The sequence below is a fragment of the Rhipicephalus microplus genome, unplaced genomic scaffold (assembly GCF_043290135.1).
Source record: "Rhipicephalus microplus isolate Deutch F79 unplaced genomic scaffold, USDA_Rmic scaffold_65, whole genome shotgun sequence".
Classification (NCBI taxonomy): Eukaryota; Metazoa; Arthropoda; class Arachnida; order Ixodida; family Ixodidae; genus Rhipicephalus; species Rhipicephalus microplus.
The window spans coordinates 1,241,562-1,268,329 of NW_027464638.1; the positions used below are offsets into that span (position 1 = coordinate 1,241,562).

The following is a 26,768-nucleotide window of genomic DNA, read 5'->3' on the forward strand; positions in this document are numbered from 1 at the left end:
ACCATAAACAATAAAAATCAGTGAAACAATAACCAAAAGTGAACCCAGGCATTCTGCGAAGCAGCCAATTTTTCTACCCCAGAGTCTTACGACTGCTTAAAGTTGCGTCCACCACAATGAATCAGGGGCTAAAGTGCTCACTTGCCGACCCGAAGTTCGGGAGTTTGATTCCGGCCACGGCAGTTACATCTTTACAACTTGTTACAATGCAACAAGCGAGTACGCCTACGAAAAGTTGTTATTATTATTGACAAAGTGTTAGCCACAACGAGCTGGTTCAGGCAGAAACCCGGCAAGCACGAACCACACGAACATCGTCTTCTTTCACACTGGCACATAGCTGGCACCGCTTTGCTCCGGTACATGCTATTTGCTTTGCAAGAGGGTGCTTAATGTATGAAATCAGTGCCTTACAACGTCTCAATTCTGAAAGCTTGAATACCACGTGTATTCAACTCTAAAGGAAAGATGTGCTTTATTTTTGTCGTGCTTCACATTGCCGCAGGGAGCAGGAGAAGGTGCATTGTCATTTATAATATGGTATACACTGTATTCTATCACAAATAGATTTATTGTCCTCTTGTCTATGAAGTGGTCTCCAATGCACCCAAAAAACACTCGTACATTTAAAGCCTCACATGTTGGGTGCCTTGTCTGGAACTGCATTTTTGCTATGGCAAAGGGACTAAGAAAGCATGTGTTCCTGGAAAAAATCCATAAAGTGGCTTGTAACGAGCCTGTAATCAGTGTAACTTATTTCATATGACTGCCATGTTGCACAAATCACTGGCTTTTGCCTTCTTGCTGAACGAGTTTGTAACAACAAAGAACTTGTAATTTGTTCACAGTATGTATGAAAAAAGTTAGTTTCCTCGATATATTACCTGTCAGCATCAAAGTAGAATGCGACATTCTTGTGTGCCTTAAAATAAACTGATATTCATAACTCTGTTTCCTGTGTGGGTTTGTTGAAGCCACACATGCAAACGCAGTTCATGTACAGTTGTAGCCATGTTTTATGAAATACAGCAAATAAAAACTAACTTTCTGCTGCATGGTAAATGTACGATAAAGCAAGCCCTGTGGGGATTATAACTCGGGTGACAAATTGCTAGCGGAGCTTTTTCCACAGTATACAGAATTATGTGGTTGCATCAACAAAGAAACAGACAAAAACTGTTTCCAAGGTAACACACAATACTGCATTAATGCCCTGCTGAGTATGATATACAGAATTATGTGGTTGCATCAACAAAGAAACAGACAAAAACTGTTTCCAAGGTAACACACAATACTGCATTAATGCCCTGCTGAGTATGATTATTTTCTATTGGTATGACTTATTTCTCCAGTCATTTTTTATTATGTGTCTATGCTGATCATCTTATGATACACAATAAGGCAAAAACATCCTGGGTCTTCAGCTTCAATCAAGCTCTCTTTTTTTTTTTTTAAAGCCCTGGCTGCTCTACAAAAATTTTGTACACTAGCCTGCTTAAAGATGGGACTGTGCTGCATTTGCCAAGACTGAATTATGCCATGCAGTTTCTTTATGAGAAAGAAATCAAATAGCATCATAATTAAAAGATAAGGTGAAAATGGCAGACCCATGTTCTGTCTGTTGCCTTATCTCTAATTTATCTACAGTGCTGCACGATTCTCCCCTAAAATAGATGTATTCAGTAGTACACCTTCACTGTGTGCTAATAAGCAGATTAAAAAAATTGCTCCACACAATAAATGAGGGAGTTATTCATTTAATAGTTTAGTATACAAGCAGAAGCTTCACTTTGGTATGCATAGGTTCTACGTTCTACAACAAAAAAACAGAAAATGAGTGTACCACTCTTGTAGGAAGTTAAAAGCATGCCAGCAATTCTAAAGCTGAACAAGAAAGGACAAAGGGTTCGGAAGACTTAGCACTCATATGTAATGGGATGTCACAATCTTGGGCATTTAAAATGAAGCGATATTCATACCCTGATTTCCTCTATGGCTTTGTTGATGCCAGGGGTGTATGCGTTGTCCTTGTACTGCTGTAGCCATGTATGTAACAGTAAAGAAAAACACTTTCTTCTATACAGTATAACTACGTCCCAGCAACGAGTATGAATTTAGTGACTAATTACTAATTGGGCTATTATGAACAAAGAATTAACAAAGTATATGTGGTTGTTTCAACAGGGAAAGAGATAAAACCTGAGACCAAGGTTACAAGCAATGTTGCACCTACACTGTCCTCAATGTAGTTATTTCCTTTTGTCATGATTTATATACCAGTCATTCTTTAGCATGTGTCTATGCTAAGCAATCTTATGACTCAAAATAGAGCCAAAATATGCTGCATCAAGTTAGGGCAATGTTTGCTGGGTCATGTTAATGAAGTGTATCAATGATTAGGCTGCATTTGCATAGACTTTATTTAGCCATGAATTTATGAGGACGACATTCATCGGCCCTACATAAAGAAAAGGTGGGGTTAAAATTACAGACACAGCATGTATGTCCATTGCCTTCTCTTTATTTCATCGACAGCACTGGTATTCCCTCCTAAAAAAAGTAGTATTCAATACTTCACCTGTATACACTGGGCATGTGCCACCAAGCACATTTCAAACAAGTGCTTCACAAAAACTTTGTAAGTCATTTCTTTCAGAGCCAATTACATCTGGTATGTAATAAGTATGCCACTTTTGCCAAAAAGTTATAAAAACATATGCCAGCAATTCTAAAGCTGGACAGAAAGCAAATGTCTTTCAAGTGCTAGGTATTTAATTAGTAAAAAACTTTGAATACAGTTTTCTGAAAGAATCAGATTTACAAGGAACTGCAGGATTAGCACTGTTTAGTTAGTACTGCAGATGACTTCAAGTATGGTCACATGTCGCTTTTAACATGTACTGTGCGCATACATGTGCATCGTCACTGCACAACAAAATTCACTGCAGTTGATGAATCAGGAAACCAAGTTCTTTGTATTAATTGCAGCTACATAAACTGCTTAGTTCATCTTGGGTTCCAAGATACACTTTGCACCCGGACACCCGGGTGTAGGTACGTCGTGGAGTTGTTCGAGAACGTTGGTACGCAGGTGATGGGGAAGCACGAGTAGTGATTCCGGGCCATCGACGTTGAAGCTGCGACGGTACAGAATGTTGTCGTGCAGTTCTAACAGGCGAACGGAAGGATCTGTTAGAGCAGAGGTCAGACGCTCGATGATGGAGAGTAACAATGGGTCATGTCATTGTTCGGTAGAGATATCACCCAAAGCGTGGATGAACAGCACGCAGGGGTCTGATTCAAGGTCTGCCAAGTCGGGCGTTTCAACCGGATGACGTGACAGACAGTCTGCGTCTGTGTGCAGGCGTCCCAACTTGTAGAGGACCACGAACGTGTATTCTTGCAGACGCAGCACCCAGCAACCGAGACGTCCAGATGGGTCTTTTAGCGATAAGAGCCAACAGAGAGTGTGATCATCAGTAACAACGGAAAATGTTCGGCTATACAGGTAAGGCCTGAATTTTGTTACGGCCCACACTAATGCTAGGCATTCACGCTGAGTGATGGAGAACTTCCGTTCGGCAGGTGAAAGAAGATGACTGGCGTAAGCAATCACGCGGTCCTTCCCGTGCTGTCGTTGGCAGAGGACTGCTCCAATTCCATGGCCACTAGCACCGGTTCGAAGCTCTGTAGATGATGCAGGGTCGAAATGGGCCAGTATTGGTGGCGTAGTCAGCAGATGGATAAGAGCCGAAAAAGCGTCCGCTTGCTCTACGCCCCATGCGAAGGGGACGTCCTTCTTTAAGAGATCAGTAAGCGACCGAGCGATGTCGGCGAAGTGCGGACAAATCGACGAAAATAGAAACATAGCTCTACAAAACTTCGGACATCCTTGGTTGAACTTGGTTCAGGAAATTCTTGTACTGCTCGCACCTTGTCGGGATCCGGTTGAACACCACCGGCACTTGCAAGGTGGCCGAGTATGGTGATTTGGTTATGTCCGAAATGGCATTTTGCAGAATCGAGCTAGAGAGCGGCTCTTCGAAAAACATCCAGTACGGCTGACAGACGTGTGATATGGCTGTAAAAGGTAGGTGAAAAGACGATGACATCGTCTAAGTAACATAAGCAGGTGGACCACTTATATCCTCGGAGAAGGGAGTCCATATTACACTCGAAAGTTGCTGGCGCATTACATAGTCCGAACGGCATGACCTTGAACTGGTAGAGGCCGTCGAGCGTAACAATAGCGGTTTTTTAGCGATCCATGAGGTTGACGAAAATTTGCCAATAGCCCGAACGAAGGTCGATAGACGAGAAGTATTGGGCAGCATGGAGGCAATCGAGGGCGTCATCAATCTGAGGCAAAGGGTAAACATCTTTATGAGTGACTCTGTTCAAATGGCGATAGTCCATGCAAAAGCGCCAGCTGCCATCCTTCTTCTCAACGAGCACGACTGGGGAGGCCCAGGGGCTGGATGATGGTTCTATGACGTCTTTAGTAATCATTTTGTCCACTTCATTTTGAATTACTTGGTGTTCCTTGTGAAATACATGATATGGACGCCGCCGTATAGGACTGGCATCAGCAGTGTTGATCCGGTGAGTCAGACAATTGTTTGGTCGAGAGGGCGGTGGTGAAAGTCGAAAATGTCTCTATATGATGTTAGCAGTCAAAGGAGGTCGGCAGCTTGCATTGGGGTGAGATCGGGAGCAATCATCTTGTTAATGTCATCGGTAGGCAGAGTGTAATGGCGGCCAAGACAGGGGGATGTAGCATCGGTATCCAAACCAGTAAGGTTGCAGCTGTCAAGCGGAGACAGGGTGGCCAAAGACATGTCTTGCGGAATAACTTGAGTCAAGAGACTGACGTTGAGTAGGGGTATAACCACTCTATTATCAGCGACGGAGACAACAGCGTGAACAAGGGCGACTTCTCGGGCCATCAGCACGTCGACTATAGGAGTGACGAGGTAGTCACCATCGGGCACATCACGTGAGCACGACAAAGTGACAAATGTAGCAGCTTGCGGAGGCAAGCGAACGTGGTGATGAGAGCATAAACGTGGAGAATGGTCAGCTGGAAAATCGGCAAGCTGCGGCAGCTCAAGCTGAAGAGCATCAGTGGCACAATCAATGAGCGCAGAATGACGTGACAGGAAGTCCAAGCCAAGTATTAGGTCATGAGGACACATTTCAATGACGGCAAACTGAACTAATGTAGGATGACCGGCAATGGACACACGAGCCGTGCACATCCCTTGAATGGCAGGGGCCCTCCCATCAGCGACTCGAAGTGTGCGGGAAGCGGCAGGCATGAGCACTTTATGTAGGCGTCGGCGAAGGTTCGCGCTCATTACAGAAATGTGCGCTCCAGTATCTATAAGGGCAGAAATAGTCACATCATCAACGTCAACGTCTAACAAACTTTGTCTCGTTGGAAGCGTCAAGAGAGGATTTGTGGAGGAAGTCGATAAAGCAGCGTCACCTCCGGGCACTGTGCCGTTTATTTTTCCAGATAGGCAGGAGTGGGGTTGAATGAGGACGACAGCCTGCGAGTCTGCGGTGAGCGAGACGACTGGCGACGTCCTGGAGGTGAACGCGACTGACGACCATGCGGTGACGGAGATCGGCTGTTGAACTTTCTGTAGTTGTTTGGCGAAGAAGGCTGCGCTGCAAATGCAAAGCGGGTGCTGTCCTGTCGGTAGTAAGGTTCAGACAACGTCCGAGGTGGTGAGGACCAGTGGTACTTGCAGTATTGGACGACATGATCGATACGGTCACAATGAAAGCAAATTGGTCGATTGTCGGCGGTTCTCCACGCAGCAGGAGGGTCGCGAGATCGAGCTGTAAAATGCTGCTCGTGATAGGATGAGGGTGGCCGTCATGGACTTCGCTGCGGGCTGGGTAAAGTGCACACCGAAGGAATACCTATGCTGGCGAATTCTTGGCGGACGATGACTTGAACCATGTTAGCAGTGAGTGGGGTCGTGTCACTTGCAGCAGTGTGAGCCGGAACAGGGGTAATGGCTTCAAGTTCGCACCGTACAATTCGGGTCACCTGATCTAATGAAACTGGAAGTGGCGGCAGTGTTCTTGCACGGTCTTCGCAAGACGACGTTGCAGCCGTATCGGAAGGTGGGCAAACACGCTGTCAATCCACCGGTTCTTTGCTAACTCAAAGCGCCGGCATTCCTTCAAAATGGCATCCACTGTAGAATAATTTTTGCAGATGAGGAGGTTGAATGCGTCGTCCGCAATCCCCTTAAAAAATATGTCCAACCTAGTCAGCCTCCGGCGTCTCAGCATTGGCTTTGCGACACAATGCTAACACATCTTCTATATATGAGACGTACGACTCCATCGAGGTCCGCGCCCGAGACGCGAGCATTTTGTTCACGGTCATTTTTCTTCCAATAGGCTTCCCGAACAGGTCTAACATTTTCTCCCTGCACATTGCCCAACTCCCAAGTTCTGCTTCATGGTTCTCATACCACGATTTGGCGGTTCCCCTTAAATAGAATAACAGGTTCGCCAGCATAAGAGTCGGGCCCCATCGGTATCGAGTACTCACGCGTGTTCGTACTCTGCCAGCCAGTCTTCAACGTCCACTTCATCTGGATCGTCGGAACCACTAAACGTGCCAAGATCTCGTGGGGGTTCGAGCACGAAGGTTGTGGTCGCAGGAGGAGATGTAGTCGCTGCATCATCTCCAGCCGCAGGAACACCAGGAGCAGATGCAGACGCCGTATTTTCTGTCATCGTTGCAGAATGACCCTTCAAACGACGGCCGCTGCGAAGTTCCATTGCAAGGCAATTACCCCGCACCTCCACCAAATGTGACGGGGCGAGATCTTGGTTTATAGTATAGCGTCCACAGAGAATCGGCAGCGGAACAAGATGGCTGAGTTGCCTCTCGCGCAAGCATCTAACGCACAGGCATCTTCGTCCTCTTCGCAAAGAGCTACCCTTGCTCCTGTCGATCGTGCACCGTAACATCATTGTTGCAAGAGATACTTGTACTGCAAATGAAACAAGTCGTGCAAAGAATACGTACAGATGATAATTAACAGCATTATGTTATGAAACGAATGTCACTATCACAGTTGTGTTATTTTAACAGCTGAGTTTATTGTATGACTTAATTTTTATGGTTTATTTTTCCGGCAGGTGTAGAAAAGTTATGAGTGAGTCCTTGAAAGATATTTGGTTGTATACAGTACAGCGGTGATATTCCACGCTCGCTCATTTCTTTTTTTACATGATCGTGTTGGTCCCATGAAAAATTGATCGGCGCAGGCCGCGCCAGAATGTTTGGGAAACTTCTAGATTGTTTTAGACTATTTGCGTGTACGACATGTACTAGAGGTTACTAACACAGTTTTTATTACTGTGCTCCAAACGCAAGCCTTCGCGATAACGCTCGTTCCACCGACGGTTAGATTTTTGGTGGCACTGAACTACTGCGAGTGTACGTCTGATCGAGTGAACTTGGGTTTTCCGGGCACAAGTCAACTCGATTTCAGAGTTTCTTCTATAAACAGCTGATGTCCGAATGGCATGCCGTCACAAACACACATGACAATAGTACTGCACGATTTATATCGTCAGACAAGTAGTGGTTCTGAATGCCTGACGAATGATGTAGTACATCGAATTACGTACTGGGCGCAAAGCATGTGAGCTGAAGTGCGTTGGCAGGCTAGCTTGTTTATCATACTTGTATGTGCGATAGCTTGAGATAACCACGTCATGTTGTCACGAATCTGGTCTCTAGAGATGATGTTGACTCTGGTCTACTCGTTCGAGTAAAAATTGCACCATTGTGACCAGAGTTGAAAACGGTGGAAACGAAAACATGTGCGTTACTTAGCCCTGAATTGTCATGTTACAATCCGTGCATTTGTGTGTGCATTCACGCCTGTAAAAGTGCATGGAGATATTAATTTGATTAGATGTTAATTCTTATTAGTCTGCTTGCCATGAGCAACCCAAGAGGTCCAATACCTTCCGTTACATATATAGCTAGATTTTTGACAGGCACACCTTCGATCTGATCGTGCACCAAGGATGTTTATTCTGTGTGGGTGTATGTGCGTGTTCTCTTCTGTCCGCATTCAATCGCGCTGTTCAGACTTAGTGGGAGCTTGCACAAAAAGCTCTTACAAGTTGTATACATCAGGGAGTGCCGCTCTCAATATGCTCACAGCAAACACGCTTTACCGCAAAGCAAATAGGCTTTGCTGCAGTGAAGCCAAGCAAATACTATGTTGTTTTCGGGCGCATATACGATCGGCCCTTCCCCATGTGTGGATATCTATGTGTTTAAAGACCACAGTCGTATTCTATGATTGCGAGAATATCTGTAGTTCCAGCCCCGTTTTCTATCTTCATCAGGAATGTTTATTTTGACTTTGAATTAAGAAATATTTTGCATGCATTGCGTGCACCTTTATATTACATCCAGTGCTTAAATAATGACTGCCATTTTATTAATTTATATGTACACCTATAAGAGAGCAGGGTTTATTGTTCGGCTAGACAGTGAGTAGATAACGTTATCAAAAACTAGTTAGAGCATAACGGGTAACATATGTGCAGGGAAAAAACAAAAACTTGATAAGTTTATGTAGAAATAAAAGAATACTCTGTTAAATCACACTGATACACACATATATGTTACAATTATATATATATTTTGTATATACCCAATAATTAAAATAATAAGTACAAAACACCACTGCACTAGTGAACAAAAATTATGCACAATTATGAATAATTATGTGAATCTGTGCCAGCACACGTGCATTAAAAATTCATTGTGAAACATTGCAACACGGTATTTCCTTAGTAAATGCGAAGGAAAATGATTTTCGCACGAATGCTGCATGCAAATGACGCGTTGCTTGATCAGGTTACGTACTGATGAAAGTTAATGCAAATATGAATGAGTGCATGCTAGTACTCAGTTTAAAACAACTAAGATAAATATCTTTTATTTTCGATAGTGGAAATTAAGCATGTTGTGGAAGAAAACCTAAAGAATCGCGGTTTAGATTGCGACTGCGGCTGATGCAAAACTCTAAAAACAAACTGCATGCATGAGCAAAGGTGTGCTTGTCAAAAGTTAACTCTGTATGACAAAATCGGTGTCAGACCTCTTGGATGTGGCTCTTGACAAGCATGCCAATAAGATTTAACACCTCGTGCACATTAAAGTGATATTGTCATGCACTTTTTCAGGTGTGAATCCACATACAGATAGTTGTACAGCACTCTGTCGGATTGAAACAGGACAATTTAGGGCTAAGTAAAGCACATATTTTCGTTTCCACCATTTTCACCTCGCGTCAAATCAGTGTGATTTTGACTCCAGCCTGTAGATCAGAGTCAGCGTTATCTTTAGAGACCAAATTCGTGGTGATGTGACATGGTTACTTCTTGCACATCTATGTATGATGAACAAACTAGCCTGCCAACGCGTCCAGTCCCTGTATGATGTTTCATAAGTGGTGACAGCCCCAGTCCATGCACCGAGTTGAGTGATTGGGACCCCTTGGAATACGCGTTATCTCTGAGGCTCGCATTTAGATTACTTGTGCCATGGGTGCTCTAGCGTTGTGGGGTATATTAAGTGAGATGACCAAGATCAGGCCAGTGATGAAAGTAGGACTTCCATTTAGGAAACTTGAAAAAGTGATTTACTTACATTTAGAGAAAACGTTTACTGGTCCTCATTGATCCGGCGCCCACCATCTCAGCTTCTTCGGGCCCCTCTAGTCTCTCGTCCCCCTTCGTCTTTTTTACCCCCGTCGTCTCCGCCTTTCTCTCTCTCCCTCGGTACCTCAGTCCATTTCACGAAAGGTAGGGGCGGCTCGCAGTAAGAGGAGGAATCAAGGAGTCTGAACCGTCAACGTGGAGACGACTCCCCCTCAGCTCAAAGGGCACAATTGCTCAGTTCTGTTAAGTCGACCCATCCGCTTCCAGAAACAGCATTGACTTCTCCACTTCCAGAAACAGCTGCCGCATTCCGCGGGGCTTAGTTGTGGCACCAGCGTGCCCGTCTCGCGACACCATGGTGAGCTTATAGTAACAGTCGCCGCATTCGCGGAACAGAGTTGTGGCAACAGCACGCCCGTCTCGAACACGTCACTGGCAGCGGGACGCAACAGACTCCTCCGCCGCCGGAAGGCTCGACTCTAGAGTGGCCAACGGTCAGGTCACTCGAAGCGTCGAGACGATAGGTGAAAACACTCGGCCTCTCTGGGCCTCAGCACTCGCGTCACCAGTGACCATGTCCCTGGGATACACAACACAAGCACACACACTCTGGTCGGCCTGCCCGAGCGACACGCCAACCGGACGCTATAACTCTCACGATTTTATCCTCTATTTTTTTTTGTGTGTGGTGGTCAGCTTTTGAAAATAAATGTTTAAGTGCCATGACCTTAACCGCAATAGGAACATGTCAGTAATAAAAAAACAGCAACAAGAAAATCAGTGTTCGACTTCTAAAGTGCACGACTCAGTCCTCAGTCCTAAAGTGCACGACTCAGACTTATTCTGGTTCCCCTTTTTATACTTGACCTCGAAGTTATATTCCTGTAGTATGAGGCTCCATCTCAACCACCTCCCATTTTTATTAGACATTAGCTTCAGCCATGAAAGTGGGCAGTGTTCAGTCTCGACCATGAATTTTGTGCCTTGAATATAGCATCCTAGCTTTTGAACTGCCCAAACAATGGACAAACATTCTTTCTCCGAGGTACTGAAAGCTTCTTTTCGGGGGGTCAGCTTCCTACTGAGATAGAGCACAGGATGCTCTTCACCACCCTCGTTAAGTTGGGCCAGGATGACACCTAGACCTCGGTTGCTGGCGTCGCATTGGAGAATGAATTCTCGGCTAAAGTCTGGCACGACAAGCACAGGCCGAGAGGACAAAGCTTTCTTCAAGTTTTGGAAAGCCTCCTCCCTCTCAGTGCTCCAAGTTACCACTTCCGATGTTCTCGGAGGCTGTCGGTTAGCGTGCTGGCAAGCTCCGAATAATTTAGCATGTAGTGCTGGTAATAGCCTGTCATTTCTAGAAATGTTCGCACCTCCCTTTTGTTTACGGGTCTTGGGAAGTTGACTATAGCCGCTACTTTGGCTTTCATTGGTTCCAGTTTTCCTTGTCCTATTTCGTGTCCCAAATACGTGACACATGCTTGGCCGAACTGAAACTACTCGGCTTTAATAGTCGGGCCCGCCTCTTTGATCCTTTCAAGCACTGTTCGAGTATGTTGCAAATGCGACTCCCAATCATTAGAAAATACGGCCACGTCATCCAGATATGGCACCGCAAATTCTTCTAGTCCTTCTAGCACCCGATTCATTAACCTTGAAAAACAGAAGGGTGCGTTTTTCAACCTAAAGGTCATGGTGACCGGCCGATAAATGCCAAAGGGGGTTACAAAAGCTGCATACCGACTTGCTCGTTCTGTTAAGGGCACCTGCCAATATCCCCTCACTAAATCTAGGGTTGAAATGAAGGTAGCCCGGCTGACAAGTTCCACCCTTTCCTCCTTGTTAGGCAAGGAGTAGACCTGGTCTTTTGTAATAGCATTTAACCTGCGATAATCGATGCACGGTCGTGGTTCCTTCCCCGGAACCTAAACTAACATCAAAGGGGAGCAATAGCCATTATACACTTCTTTAATCACGCCAAGGTGAAGCATCTTTTTAACTTCCGCCTTCATTAGGTCCAGCTGTCGCGGAGACATACGGTACGCCTTCGAGCTAAACGGGACCTCTGTAGGCAGCTCGATATCATGTTGTACCAAATGAGTCCTTTTGAGCCTTTCCCCGAAAAATTCCTGATATTCCTGAACAAGGCTCTTCAAATCCTCGACTTTATCTGTACCCAACTCGTCTTTGTTAACTGCGCACGTGATTATTTCTCCTACACTAGGGCCCGTGTTCCCACGAAAACAAGGTACCTTTAGAGAAACCTCTTCTGAAACATTCATGGCGATGCTAACAATTGCTGCTCGTTCTAAATATGGCTTCATTGGGTTTACGTGGTAGACCCTGTCCTCACGTTTTCTTCTGAGTAATCTCACGGTGTAGTTTACTTCCGAAAGGCGACTGATAACCTCGGCAGGTCCATCCCAGTGGACTTCCAGTTTATTCTAGTGATTCGGCCTCAAGATCATCACTTTGTAGCCAGTGTTCATGATTCGCCTCCGAGCATTTCTATCATAGTAGCGCTTTGAAGCAACTTGCCTTATCTCTAAGTTCCCTCTCACAATCTTACGACACTTGTGTAACCTTTGCATTAGGTTCAACACATACTCGATCACACTTATAGGCCCGCATCGTCCTCCCACAGTTCGCGGACTAGTCTCAGCGGACCTCGAAGATTCCGGCCGTACACCGGCTCTGCCGGTGCAAACTCGGTTCCCTCATGTGGCACTGTGCCCGACGCAAATAGCGTGCCCAGTAAGCGACAATCCCAATCACGCTTCCTTTCATGGCAAACCGCTCTCAATACGTTTTTGAGGTTAGCATGCCATCTCTCCACACTGTTGCTTTGTGGGTGGTAAACCGAGCCATGCAAAATTTTAACGCCACACTTCTCGAGAAACGCCGTGAGAGCACTCGTGAACACTGTTCCCTGGTCCGATTGCATTTTGGCCGGGAAACCGAGGCGCGAAAATATAGAAAGTAAAGCATCGACTACCTCAACCGAAGTTGCCTCCTTTAAGGGTACCGCCTCGGGAAACTTTGTTGCGGGACACAATAGTGTGAGAATGTATCTGTTTCCCGCACTTGTTTTCGGCAACAGCCCCACCAAATCCACAACAATTCTGCAAAAGGGCTCATAAATAATGGGCACTTTTACCATCGGTGCCTTCCATTTGTCGTTAGACCTACTGGCTCTCTGGCAAGCGTCACAAGTCTTCACGAAATTCTGCGCCTCCCTGAAACACCCTGGCCAATAAAATTCCGGCAACAATCTTTTTTTAGTTTTATTCATACCCAGGTGTCCTGCCCATGAGTGCTTGTGACAAAAACTGAGTAGGTCCTTGCGATATGGTGACGGTGCCACCGATTGGTCGTAGCATTGCTCTCGCCTATCTCGGTGTTTACGATACAGGATATTGTTCCTCACTTCAAAAGAGATGTTTCTTGACGATACACCTTCATTGTTTCCATTGTTCATAACCGCTATACTAGGGTCATTTTTCTGAGACAGCCGTAACGCTTCCCTGTCAATTCCAAGCATGCTAAATGTAAATGCCGTTAATTACATTGCACAACTTGTTTCTCTTGCAGTGGGAATCTACATCTTATGTAACATATTTCTAGGTTCAAAGAGAAAACCCGCGGTGAGCTGAGTTTCTGTAGCTGTAACAAATATTTACAGAAAACATTGTCGGCTGAATTTATTGCAACAACTTTTGCTGTGAAGTGCAGAAGTGCATGCACAATATGTAAACCGAAATATGTGACGTTCCATACTTTTAGATCATCTACAGTACAAACTAAAAAGTGCCTATATTGCCCTGCAGTTCCCGAGAATCCGTTTCTCTCAAAAAGGTGTGTTTAATGTCTCTCACCAATACATAAAGCACTGGAAACCTTTGTCCTTCCTCTCCCACTTTAGAATTGCTGACATTCTTTTAACTTTCTCGCAAATGTAGTATACTCATTTTCTTTTTCAATGATGTAACCCATACATGTCAGATGTGGTGCCTGTACTCCCGTACTGTTAAATGAATGACTCCTCAAGATTTTGTGGAGCACTTGTTCAAACTGTGCATGGCAGCCCACACTGTAGGTGTACTAGTGAATATGGATTTTTAGGAGGGTATCAAACAGTGCTGTAGATGAAATTTAGAGAAGGCAAAAGACACATATGTTGTGTCTGTCATTTTCACCCACCTTTCCTTTATGGCACTAATAAATTTCTTCCCCATCAAGTAATGCACAACCTAATCCAGTCCAATGCGAATGCAGCCTACACACCAGCTAAATTGCCCCAGAAGACACAGCCCTAACTTGACATAGAACATTTTGGCACTATTTTGCATCAAAAGATTGCCTGGCATAGCCACATTCTAAACAACGACTGCAGAAATCAGTCACAAAAAGAAATAATTATATTGAGGATGGTGGAGATGCAATACTCACCTTTGTCTCTGCTGCTTTTATATGCTTCCATGCTGACACAAACATATAAGTCTGCTTTCTTGAGTTAGTAGAAACTTAATTGTAATTCAAAAGTGGCAGAGGCTGGATGGGAATAGAGGCTCAGCTGAGTGGCCCCACTCTAAGAACCCTATTAGCAATTTGTCACTAATTCTCTACTCCCTCCTACACGTACCTCTACCTTGGAGAAGAGTTTTTAAGTGTGTGTTTCGTACTACATGGCTAGAGCTGCACAGGGACTATGCATGCATCCCTGGCATCAACGGAGCCATAGAGGAAACCAGAGTATGAATATCACATTATCTTGGGGCACACAATACTGTCACATCTTATTATGAAGCTGACAAGTATGAAATAGAGGATACAAACATTTTTAGTACATACTGTGAATAAAATACAAATGTTATTTTTTCTACAAGCTCAATTAGCAAGAAGGCAAAAAAGTGAAGGTGCACCTGTAATTTGGAAGCATAGTAAACAAATAGTGGATTAAGACGCATCGAAGGTTGGCTAGGCTTATTAGAACCCGCTTTGTAGGTGGCTTCCAGGCACACATGTGCAATTCGAGATAATGCACTCAGGGTCTAAGAAGTTAAATTGTGAATGCAGAAAATGAACAGTAGGCTAATGAGTCTGTTAATGTAAAAAAATTGGCAGATCCCACGCACAGTGGGAATTGATTATATGTAAAGCACGAATAAGGAAGGTTGATATGTAGCTTAAATTCAGAAAAACGTTACAAAGTGGACGTAAATTATAACGAACAAGACTTCCATGTTACAATTATTATGTTTTGACATGTCATTTACCTTCATCGTCTATTTACGTCACGTGATACCAAATTTGGTATATGTGGAGCTAGCGAAACGGCCGCGAGCGCGCTATGAGCGTAGCATAAAGTAATGTTTTACATGACATGCATATCATGATTATCATGTTTGGATGTGTCATTTACCTTCATTGTTCATTCACGTCACATAATTACCAAATTTGTTATATGTTAAGCCAGTGAAACGGCCACGATTGCATCATGAGTGTGGTATGATGTCATGTTTATTATGTTTGCACTGGTCATATACCTTCATCATCTACTGATGTCTCGTAACACCAAATTTGATGTATATGAAGCTAGCAAAACAACCAAAGAGCACTATGAGCGTAGCATGTAGTCGTGTTTTACATGACATGCATGTCAAGATTTCCTCGTTAGGGTCTGTTGCTTAGTGTATGTCTTTTTTCTTAGCACTGTTGTTGTAGCAAGCTGCTGCTGAAAAAAGTCATCTACCAGTTGTATGCCTGGTATCTAAAATGCGTAGGTTGGGAGGGGGGAGATAGGATTGCGAGCAACAGTGGATGCAGACAAGTGGACTATTTTCACAAGATGCTTTAGTTGTTCTAAGATAGCAGTCTGCACATACAACTTCGCCTGCTCATACAATGCTGAAAAGAATAACTTCATTAAAGAAAATGAGACAGCGAGTGTTCAGTTACATCACGCCTATAACAAAAATTTTCCATCGTGCAGCGTTCAATTTACTAAGGAGAAATTGACTTCAATAGTCTATCTATCTATCTATGTATCTAGCCGCCTACATCTGGTCGCTCTCGTGATCACTGCTTTAGCATTAGGTAGACCAAATTAGTATGGGAGGGTAAGATGTTTTGACGAATATGATTGCTCGTCAGGTCATGAATAATGCCGCAATCCTGTCGTGCATGTCGTCAAACCCTTTCTTCCAGATGTGTGGCACACATCTGGCAGGTATGCGGCTATGTGCCCCAGGTAATTGACAGTTCGTCTACACAAGAATGGCAAGAAATAATATTGGTAATTTTAACACGACAACAAAAAAAAAGTCAGTGTTGACCCTATATATGCAATGAATAAATATCAGGACCCCAGCAGTAACGAAAACCAAACATTCTGCGTGGCAATCACGTGTTCTACTACAGAGCCACACCAGGTCTCGACACTGCTGTGGAAATAGACACCACTCAGGCACAAAGTCAATTGCAGTTGCAATGTTAACAATTGAATTTTATAAAAATTAGATACACTCCTAGGATGCACCCGTCATGACCAGTTCACGTCAGTTGTAGTTAAGCGCCATACACTTTGGTAGATTTATGTAGCAGTGTTCGGGGCTACCATCCTTGAGAGCACAAGCGCTACATTACAGGCATTATTGTATGAAACTCTATGGCATAGATTTGCCATAGATTCATGAAGAATTAACTGAATAACCACGTCTGATATTCCTAACACACGTGTTGCTGCTGGCATCATTATGCAAATGTAAACAACTGGTTATATAAAACATATGTGACTGTCGAACATATATCTGTGCGTACAACATTCGTCTGTTTTGCTAAATACACCACAGTCACCTTCCTTCAATGATATACGTAAGTCTCAAAAGGTAAATTATGTCATTGTACAACATATTTATATATTAAAAGAAGTCACCACTTTTTTCAGTGCTTTCTTTTTTGCTGTTCTCCTACATGGATGAAGTTTTTTCCCCTAGAAGTTAACTTACTTTCTAATTACAGAAAAAACAAAACAGGTGCCTATCTGTTTTTTTAATTTTCAAAAGAGATTGACTTTTAGTTTATCAATTGCTTACAAGGGTGCCATTTCACGCCAGAAAATGAGGCAACCGCACATACTATATACCCAGGCGTCAAACACTTGTTTATGTACAACTATCGATCGTGCAGCTGTATGAGGCTTGAGTAGTGCCATACAGGCTCTTTCAATTTTATTCGTGTGTCTCAACCATGAACGACTCGCTTCTACATTTATGCACGATAGTGCAAATTACATAGTGTAACACTTGCATGGCTTAACCAACAGAGAAAATCGGCCTTCTTGGCCGATAAAAAACCAGTTATGCCACTCATTAATTGATACATTCGATGAGCAAGTGGCAAAACAGTCAAAGCAAGTTGCCGATCAAGCACAGTAAAAACACACTTTCACGCTCATAAAATTTGTACAATGAACGCTGGCACCTCACACGAAAAAAAAAAATCGAATATTAGCAATCACAAAAATAACGCTGAAGCACGTAGTGCAGTGCAAGTGCGGTGTCTATTGCAAGGTACCATAGTACAAGTTCAAGCGCTGCAAACACCATCCGCATTCGCCAAGCACATGGGCAACGATAAGCACAATCGCACTGTCTTCAAATCGTCGTACCCCAAGCTACTGTTTCAAGTGAAAGAAAAGCAAATAATCACACGGTGCCGGCACAGGACAGTAGAGCGAACAATTGGTGTTCCCTACCAAAATATTTGACGTTCCCATCGGTTATGATTGTGGTGCAAGGATGCATGTTGTCATGTAGGAGGCCAATTGCGGATGAAAATTTGTGACGTCATCAATGTTTATTGTACTTATTACTGTGGTGAGTGTTTCACAGTATATGTCAGCTGTAAGTGTGGCCCACATTTCATGAAATTAAACAATAAAAATTGCCTTTTTGACTTGGAAAATGGTGGCTATCACTTTCTAACTGGGGTAAGTTAATTGCTTGATTTTTTTTCGGTTTTTGTGAAAAGGAGTGGTGGCACCACTGTGTTGTTTCTGCAATTGTGTACACTATTAAGCGTCGTCCCATGTGCAACAGTGTGTAAAAACAAATCATCCCTGTTTTATCGGTAGCAGTCCAAAAACGCTCATCCACTTGATGTCCTTTAGTGTTTGAGTTGGTCGGTAAGCATTTTTGAAACCTAGCTTTGTGATATCTGGGCGTATTGGCTAGATTTGTGCAAATTGTAGCGAGGCCAACAGGGGGAACATTGTCTTACAGACCAGTAGCTGTTAGTCCTCAATTTATTACAATATCCTGTCCACTTGAACAGTTTGGTTGGTCTGGGTGCTTGGCGTGGTGCTCCACTCTTTTTTGTATGTATTTGTGCAGCCATTTTGGAAGTCTCAACACCGTGTTCCGACACGTGTTTCACTCCTCACAGTTGGTTCATGAACTGTAAACAACTCCTCGTAAATTGGAAAAGCTAGTGATTCTTTTGCATGCAAATATGTAAATATAGTGTGCACACCATAACAGGCGGGAGAAAAATATTCGCCAACATTGTTGTCTGCATTTCCCATCAAGAAGATAACTACTGAGCCAGAACAATCACTTCAGTACTTTCGCTGAGAAGTAGCTGACTGTGCTGTGCACATAACTCACTTCAGTCTGGCGTGCAAATACTGAAAGATTAGAAAATGGCCCTTACTTTGTAAATAAACATCATAGAAAATTTCATTATGCAGATTTGACTGCAATGATTATTCACTGCCTATTTTTCTAACATTGCTACCGTGACTTCCAGCACTTCTCAGCTGTCTAGTGTTTGTAGTGTTCCATATGTCTCTATTGTATGCGTATATGTCATGTGCAGTGTATTGCGAGTGCTATCCACTGGTGCATAATTTCTTTTTTATGAATGAGTGCTTTTGAAAGCACCAACAGGCATCCTCTATCTCGTGTGTCAGCTGATCTACAGCAGGCGAGCAAGGGCAAGGGTAGCTAATTCTCTTAACTTGTCATTCGTGAACACTTTCACAAGAATGTTGACTTGCTGAAATGTTTGACTAAGGATTTCATTATTCACCAACTGTTACTCAATTAAAGTGCCTGTCACTGCAACCCTTTTACCTCTTTTGAAACGTGAACCAAGTTTCCTTTTCAACATGATCCTGTAAATGGTGTTTTCCCAGGATGCACTTGCTTACCACCACTGAAAGTTGATCTAGTTTGTCGTAAATAGATCGGACGCGCAGGTAAGAACACAGATTCTAAACACAATATCGAGAACAATGTTATATGCAGGGATACCTAGCACAACAGGGTGGGGTCATTTCTTTTTATTCAATGCGATGTGCTTCTCGCCAATGCGTTGTCAAATATCATATTGCGGTTCAGACTAATTGTACTGACACTGCTCTTTTTGAGAGCATGTGTGGTGAGAAAGACAATGGGCAGTACAGTACTAAGTACTGTGCAAGGGGTGTCCAGAGTAAATATCGTTGTCTGACTGAACGAGCCAAGAGACAAAGTTGCGCAATCTCAGCGGGCAATTTTATTAAACAGATGGCTATTACTAATTATTTTTCTGCATGCATTTTTCAACTCTGTGAAGACAGTGTTCCTTGTTTGCATGTATGCTGCTGCATTCACGATTGTCAATAAACAATGTGACCTTACTTGCTTGGCGTGTTTTCTGCCAGTTGATTTCGGTCACCTGGCGGCATAGCGGAAATATTTATAGTAACGTTAGGGTGCCGTGCGCGCGAATATCACCCCGCAACAGCAGCGTATAAACGCCCATACACCTGCAGGCGCGCACCGCGACCCCCCGCACCCACAACCAAAATAGCCGCCATATTGCCCTAGCGCAATGATGATGATAAGCCTGCCAGCGCCATCCTAGAACACCTACCAGTTTGGCCCCCTCTCTAGGCATGACCTACTACACTCCTGACCTGTTCAGATAGCGGGGTTCCTATGGGAGCGCGTGTCCCCGCTCTCGTTCAATCGCTCGCCGTAGGTGGCGCTACCTATAACCTGTTCGTCTGCTTCTTTACGGTTGTTTTGTAGGCGCTGGTATAAGAATGCCTGCTTTCTGTGGTGAACTGTCGGCATATATGTGACTATTTCTTCCCATACATTGCTGGTCAAGTAAGCTGTTCAGTGCGCTTAAGAATTTATAGCACACTGGTTGACAAACGTGGAAACCCGTGGATTTACATGATTTTGGACAGCCTATGCGTTGTCGCGTGCATTTTATTGCAAAAAAAATTCTGAATGTCTTTTAGTATTATTATTTCTGGATATTTCTAAATTGTGGATCATAAATTCGCACTACGAGTGCTTTGTTGGTTAAAATTTGACTACAAAGAGTGAAGGTGACGTCAGCGAACAGGTGCTGCCTAGCGCCACGCCGCTCGTAGGTGACGGCCCTAGCGGCAGAAGGTATGAACTAGAACGTGGGCGCTGGAAGAGGTGCTCTCTGGGCAGGTCAGGAGTGTAGTAGGTCATGTCTCTAGGTCATAAGTTAGTTCACAACGCCACCGCTACCCTTATTTACCATGAACACGGAGGAAGGAAATATGACCATGAAGGAAGGGATATTTTCATAGAACGACCCCCACACCGCCGCAGGTCGAAATACCGCCTCGGCGCATACCTCCAGTGGTAGCTCTGTACGTAGCTTGCGACGCGGCGGCGCTGGCTACTGCACTGAAGCTGAATCGCTGAGTGCTTTGTATCGTGAGTGGTCATTTTTATTGGAGGGTGCTGCAGTTTGCGAACGTTTTTCGCGCGGTTTTTTTGTGCGAACGGTAGATTCAGGCTTGAAAGCTTTCAGCCGCTTCAGTGCACTCCCACAACGTTATAACGTTGTTGGACAAGTTTTGTTACGTTAGAAACTTTATTGTTATGGCAGAGCCCATGGATATCGACGCGGAAGACAGTCAGAAAAAGAGGGACTGCATTCCCTGGGTTGAAAAGTACAGGCCCGTGAAGTTCACCGAAATCGTAGGCAATGAAGAGACTATCGCACGGTTGGAAGTTTTCTCACGCGAAGGCAACGTACCCAACGTAATTTTGTCTGGTCCTCCCGGTGTGGGCAAAACGACAACAATCCTCTGCCTGGCGCGGATCCTTCTCGGTCCTGCATTTCGTGAGGCCGTTCTGGAGCTTAACGCATCAAACGATCGAGGTATCGACGTTGTCCGAAATAAGATCAAGATGTTTGCTCAAAAGAAAGTGACGCTGCCACCAGGAAAGCACAAGATAGTTATTCTTGACGAAGCAGACAGCATGACGGAGGGAGCGCAGCAAGCCTTGCGTCGCACAATGGAGATTTATTCAAAAACCACGCGGTTTGCTTTTGCTTGCAATACGTCGGACAAAATCATCGAGCCAATTCAATCCAGATGCGCTGTTGTTCGTTTTAGTCGTTTGACGGATGCGCAAGTGCTGGCAAAACTGCTGGATGTATGTCAGCGTGAGAATGCGAGCTACTCAGAAGATGGTTTGGAAGCTCTTGTGTTCACTGCCCAGGGTGACATGCGCCAGGCAATCAACAACCTCCAGTCTACGGTGGTGGGTTTTGGACACGTAAACAGCCAGAATGTCTTCAAGGTATGTGACGAACCCCATCCAGAACAAATAAAAGACATGCTGCAGTACTGCGTGGACGGTCAGCTGGACAATGCGTACAAGATCATGTTGCATATGTGGAAACTTGGCTATGCCGCCGAGGACATCATTGTGAACGTATTCCGCGTCTGCAAGAGCCACGACATACGAGAAGACATTAAACTAGAATTCATCAGGGAAATAGGGTACACACAGATGAGAACATTGCAAGGTGTGCACTCCTTGCTTCAGATGGCCGGCCTGCTTGCCCGACTGTGCTTGAAGAGTCGTCAGTGCAAATCAGACTGAATCTTCGGCGCTGTTAATTTCATTTTATTGCTCAGCAAGTACAGCATTATATATATGCTCAGTTATGAATTTTTGCTGTGGCATGCAGTGCATGTGGCTGGGAAGTCTGTAATCATGCTCCTCGCACTAAAGTTATGGAATCACTGAATAAATTGCCATTCCCAAAGCTTGTGTAAGCATTTTTGGAAACCATGGTAGCCACAGTACCTGAATTGTCTCTAAACCCACTAAGTGAGCACATATGTATGGCAATATCGAATGCGTGGAACGTACAAGACTTGGTATCACTCTTGCTCCTCAAAAAACATTTTGTATAATGAATTGGTAGTTAGGTTTCAGACTGGTTAGTTTGAATTAATTGCCTGTAAGTTAATGTTATATATATTGAACATTTCAATCAAGTCAAATAGTATAGTCGTTTCAAAATAATTACATGAAGTGCCACACTAAGTCTGCAGCCTTTTAGTTTTATTTCAGTGACTGTTATCTGTGAAACTTCAATGCCTGAAATGTGTGTAGTGCAGTACAATGGAAAAGTTTTGCAAAGCCAAACCCCGTTCACTACAACTAGGCATGTCTGAAATCTGCTTAAAAGTTATTCAGTACCCTTGAATGTGCAAACATATTCAACGTATGCCCTGCCACACTTGTTCAGTACACTATTACAACAGTATGTTCTGTAGGGTAAAAATACGAAGTCAATATTATGGGCTCGGAAAGTTAAAAATTGTGATATATGTTATTGGTGAAGTAAAAATGAATCTGCACTGGAACTGCTGCTATGTTTGTTACAAGGGTCTAATTTTAGCAATAATTGCACTATGCCTGCCCCCAAAACTCCTTTAGGATGTCTGGTGACTAATAAAACAAAAAATCCAGTACCTTCAAGCACTTATGCTGCTCTGTAGCTTGTAAGCAGTGGTTGCAAGTGTTGTTTCGGCAGGTTTAAATAAGAAAGCTAGATTGTGAGCACTGTCCCCAGCTCCACAACTGCAACGATTCTACCAAGCCGACGATTGATCAAAACAGTGAAAGCCGCCTATAAGCGTAAATAGCGCTGGAGCACAGGCATAGTGAGTCCCGAACTGTTGGCATTATGATATAACTGAAAAAAAAAATAGCATATAAAGGTGATATTTATGATAAAGCCCAATCAACAAAAGAATCTGAGCAGTGCTTGAGCACCAATTTTGGAACAGATGAAGGCAAAATACTTAATAAACATCCAGAGCAGCGACTCACTTGGAGGCGTCCTAGCAGGGGTTATTGGAAGCACTTACAAGCCCAAAATTTCTTCAAAAGAATCAAATATATACTAACACTGCATGCAGGTCCAAGGATAATCTGATTTCACTAGTGCCACTCTTCACTGAGCCATTTTTCACACGGTGCATTCCATTACATCGCAAATTATTACATAGTCTCCCTAGTTAAACTAGGTCCTAAGATTGGTTCTAAATGTAAGCTTGTGCTGTTTTTACATCTGAATAGTTTTATGAAACCGTTTAAGCAGTGTAGAGCTTATCTTGCATTGATTTTGCATTTTTTTGCTCGCCCTTAGCAATAGTACTAACAGCTAGTACACATACAACAAAATTGAGCTTCTAGCAGTTGGTACAATATAGCCTTCTTAAATGTAAATCATTGAAATGGGCTCAGCATTCGTTTGAGCAGTGTGTGTTGGAGTTCGCTTCATGTTGAAGCTTGCTCCTCTTAATTTCAATGTTTAAGCAAGCAATTAAATTATATAGTACACTTGCTTTCTACAGCAAGTGTATCTTCACAAAATCATTGTTCCAAATCTGTCATGTTCATGTAAGCATTGGCAGATAGCAGAGTGCATATTCAAAACTTTAGCTCAACGGAATTATACCTTCATTCATCACCAATTTTTCGCCATAAATTGCTGCTAAATAAATGTGCGATCAGTTTACTTTGCTAGAAAACTAAGGCATAGCTTTTCCATTTTTGTTCATGGAGAATAAGGATGTTGCCTCTGGGTGGCTGTGTAGATCCATCCCCCCTGCCCAGGAGGGGACTTACTGGAGAATTTAAATTTGGAAGTTAATTTATGCATGGCTATTTCCTCACGGCACATTTCAGCTGTGTAAATGTTCACAAGATGATGCAGCTCCTCAAGGGTAGCAATTTGGGGGAGAGGTGCACGAGTGTGTTGGCCTCCCCACCTCTGATTTCTCCTATAGAGGTTTTTGAAGAGAACATCATATTTTCCAACCCTTGCACGAGGAAGGCTTAGCTACAGTTCTTTACGGTGCCTTGATCCACAAGGGTGGAGAGCTTTCATTTTGCCAAAGCAAAGGGTGCCCCCCCGCCCCCTCAAGACATTTTACTCTCTCTCTCTATATATGGTGGCGAAAGTGCCGTAGCATTGCAAATTGTCCGGTAGATCCTTCGTGAGAACGGTAACAACGAAATTGTTTATTTCGACAGTTTAGGCCAGAGTCTGGCCTAGGGTACATGCCGTTGGCACTCACATTTATAATATTTTGAGTCAGAAAATGAAAGGGAAAGAAAAATGAAAAAAAAAAAAAAACTTCATGTGTCACTGCGTTGTGCGAGTGATGTCGTGAGTGCTTATTTTCTTAGAAGCATTGCGTTCAGTGTATTTGGGGGGTGGTCCCTTTAGAGCAGACGGTGGCCCGCTAAAGCACGGGCTTGCGTGTCGCGGAAGCTCTTTCTTATTGTATTGACCGTCACTAATCAGGCATCGATTGCCTCGGCTGTGGTGGGACTGGCGGTTCGCGTCTTTTACCGCGCGAGACGGTGTCCCGAGGCCCCAGGAAGTCGGCGCGAGTAAAAACCTTTTTTGGTTTTTGCCCTCAGGGGGCGACTTACAGCTTATAATTACTGAACTGGACATAGAAAGCAGAAGAGTAGGTCTGAAAATTAGTATGGACAAAACTAAAGTAATGTGCAGCAGTCTTGGGAGAAAACAGCACTTTGCGATAGGCGGAGAGATGCTGGAAGTTGTAAAGGAATATGTCTACTTAGGACAGACAATAACCGTGGAGCCGATCCACGAGAGTGAAATAACTAGAGTAAGGATGGGGTGGATCACATTGGGTAAGAATTTTCAAATCATGAATGGCAATCTGCCACTAACCCTCAAAAGAAAGGTATATAACAGCTGCACCTTGCCGGTACTTACCTATGGAGCAGAAACCTGGAGGCTTACAAAAAGGGTTCAGCTTAAATTGAGCAGGACACAGCGAGCGATGGAAAAAAAAAAAATAGGTGTAACCTTAAGAGACCAGAAGAGAGCAGAGTGTATCAGGGAACAAACCGGGGTTAAGGCTTTCATAGTTGAAATCAATAAGAATAAATGTACATGGGCCAGGCATGTAGCACGTAGACAGGACAACTGCTGGCCATTAAGGGTAACTGACTGGATTCCCAGAGAAGGCAAATGCACGAGAGGGAGACAGAAAGTTAGGTGGGCCGATGAGATTTAAATATTCGAAGCTATAACGTGGCAGCAGGAAGCACAAGACTGGGCTGATTGGCGCATCATGAGAGAGGCCGTTGCGTTGCAGTGGGTGTAGTCAGGCTGATTATGATGATGAGATTTTGTTTTAAGGAAGAAAAAAAATTTCCATCTGAACAACCACAAGGTAGTACGAAGCTTGTCCTAGCCTCACCTTCACTGCAGGTCTGATTATTTTTTGTCGGCTATTGCAACCTACTTGTCATCGCTGGGTATGCTTTTTTACTGGATAGTGATTCACTTATTGTTGAATGTTCATTGTATTGTATTTTGAGTGATTGTGTGCTTTGTTATTTATAATCAGTAAGTCAGATTTTACTGCTGATTAATTATCTTGTTGATGTTCATATATTTCCTTGGTATTATGTACTTGTAACATGACATTATCTTGTAACTAATCCAAACGTTCACTGAAATGTAACTACTCCTGTCTTGGCGACCAAGGTGTTGCTGGCAGTATTGAATGAATAAATAGCACGTCAGCATGAGGTTGTACCAGGGCTTTTTGGCAACGAGTAATGCATGTCATATAACTGCTCGTCACTTGTTTTAGTAATACTGCTGTATAGAATGTCAAAAATGGGCTATAGTGCTAGTTTTATGAAATGGTACATATGTTCCTTCTGGTACCATGAAAGGACAGGTTATTTCAACCACTTCTCAGTTTCAAGGGGCAGAATTATAAGGCAGTCGACGGCCTGCAGGACAGTAATAGCCCATTCTGTTCAGGTACTGATAAGTAATGCACAAGGTCCTAATAATAACGTCGAATGGAATGACCCACATATGTAAATTACAAGTGCGCCAGAGTTTGAAAAATACCGACATCATACTAATCCACAAGGCAAAAGAAGTTAATGAATTCAATAAACTTATTCATTTGCTTTCATTACTGAATAGAACTGTCACCAAACTAGTTTCGACAAAGTCAGTGCAATATTTGGCTTTAGTCAACCCAGAAGAAAGGGCATTTTACAATGAATCACATCTCTCTTGACATCACAGAAAGAATAAGTGAAACTGTTCTCTCCATATGGCAGTCATAGATTATGAAAGAACATTAGACTCAACACAAGTACAAAAGTAGTGGAGACATTTCCTAGTCATAAAATAGAGGAATATTTGTAAAGGTTTTATTTCTGCCTCCATTGTGCACAAAAAAGCAAAAAAAAGCCAATCCAAGATTAAAACAAAAACAGACTCAATCTCTACAATTCACTACACGCTTGGGAGCTTTAAAGGGCCCCTAAACTGCATCGAGTTCAAAGGCCCTAAAATTGGTTCCCAAGGTAAATTTAGCTAGGCAACTTACACTCAAGGGAGAAGCTAATTGTCAGAAGCAAACACTCAGAATAAAGATGTGTTGTAGTTCATACGACAGTGTTATCGAATCATGATCAGCACCTCACTGTTAGCTTTGAAAGGTACACAATTACTGTACTCTTTTGGTACTCACACACAAAGTGAATAGTTGGGGATTACCATCTTTACTCTCAAATAAGTCGAGCATTAATAAAGGTTGACACCTATATAAATTTTGCACTCTGAGAAAAAAAAATGTTTGAATGTAGATAGACCCATATCTTTGAAAAACAGAAAAACTGAAACAA

General features: G+C 43.4%; 1 protein-coding gene and 1 long non-coding RNA gene across 2 annotated transcripts; one reads left to right on the forward strand and one right to left on the reverse strand.

Moving 5' to 3' along the window:
* Positions 1-1,741: 1,741 nt before the first annotated feature.
* Positions 1,742-19,656, reverse strand: LOC142790024 (uncharacterized). The gene is made up of 2 exons (XR_012889356.1): positions 9,710-19,656; positions 1,742-7,022 (listed from the first exon to the last, which is right to left on the reverse strand). It is a non-coding gene; the product is annotated as an uncharacterized LOC142790024 (long non-coding RNA).
* A 686-nt stretch (positions 19,657-20,342) lies between these two features.
* On the forward strand, positions 20,343-21,819 carry RfC4 (replication factor C subunit RfC4). Its single transcript, XM_037413805.2, has one exon. It carries the CDS (start codon positions 20,640-20,642, stop codon positions 21,651-21,653), a length of 1,014 nt encoding a protein of 337 aa, XP_037269702.2. The 5' UTR covers positions 20,343-20,639; the 3' UTR covers positions 21,654-21,819.
* The last annotated feature ends 4,949 nt before the right edge of the window (positions 21,820-26,768 follow it).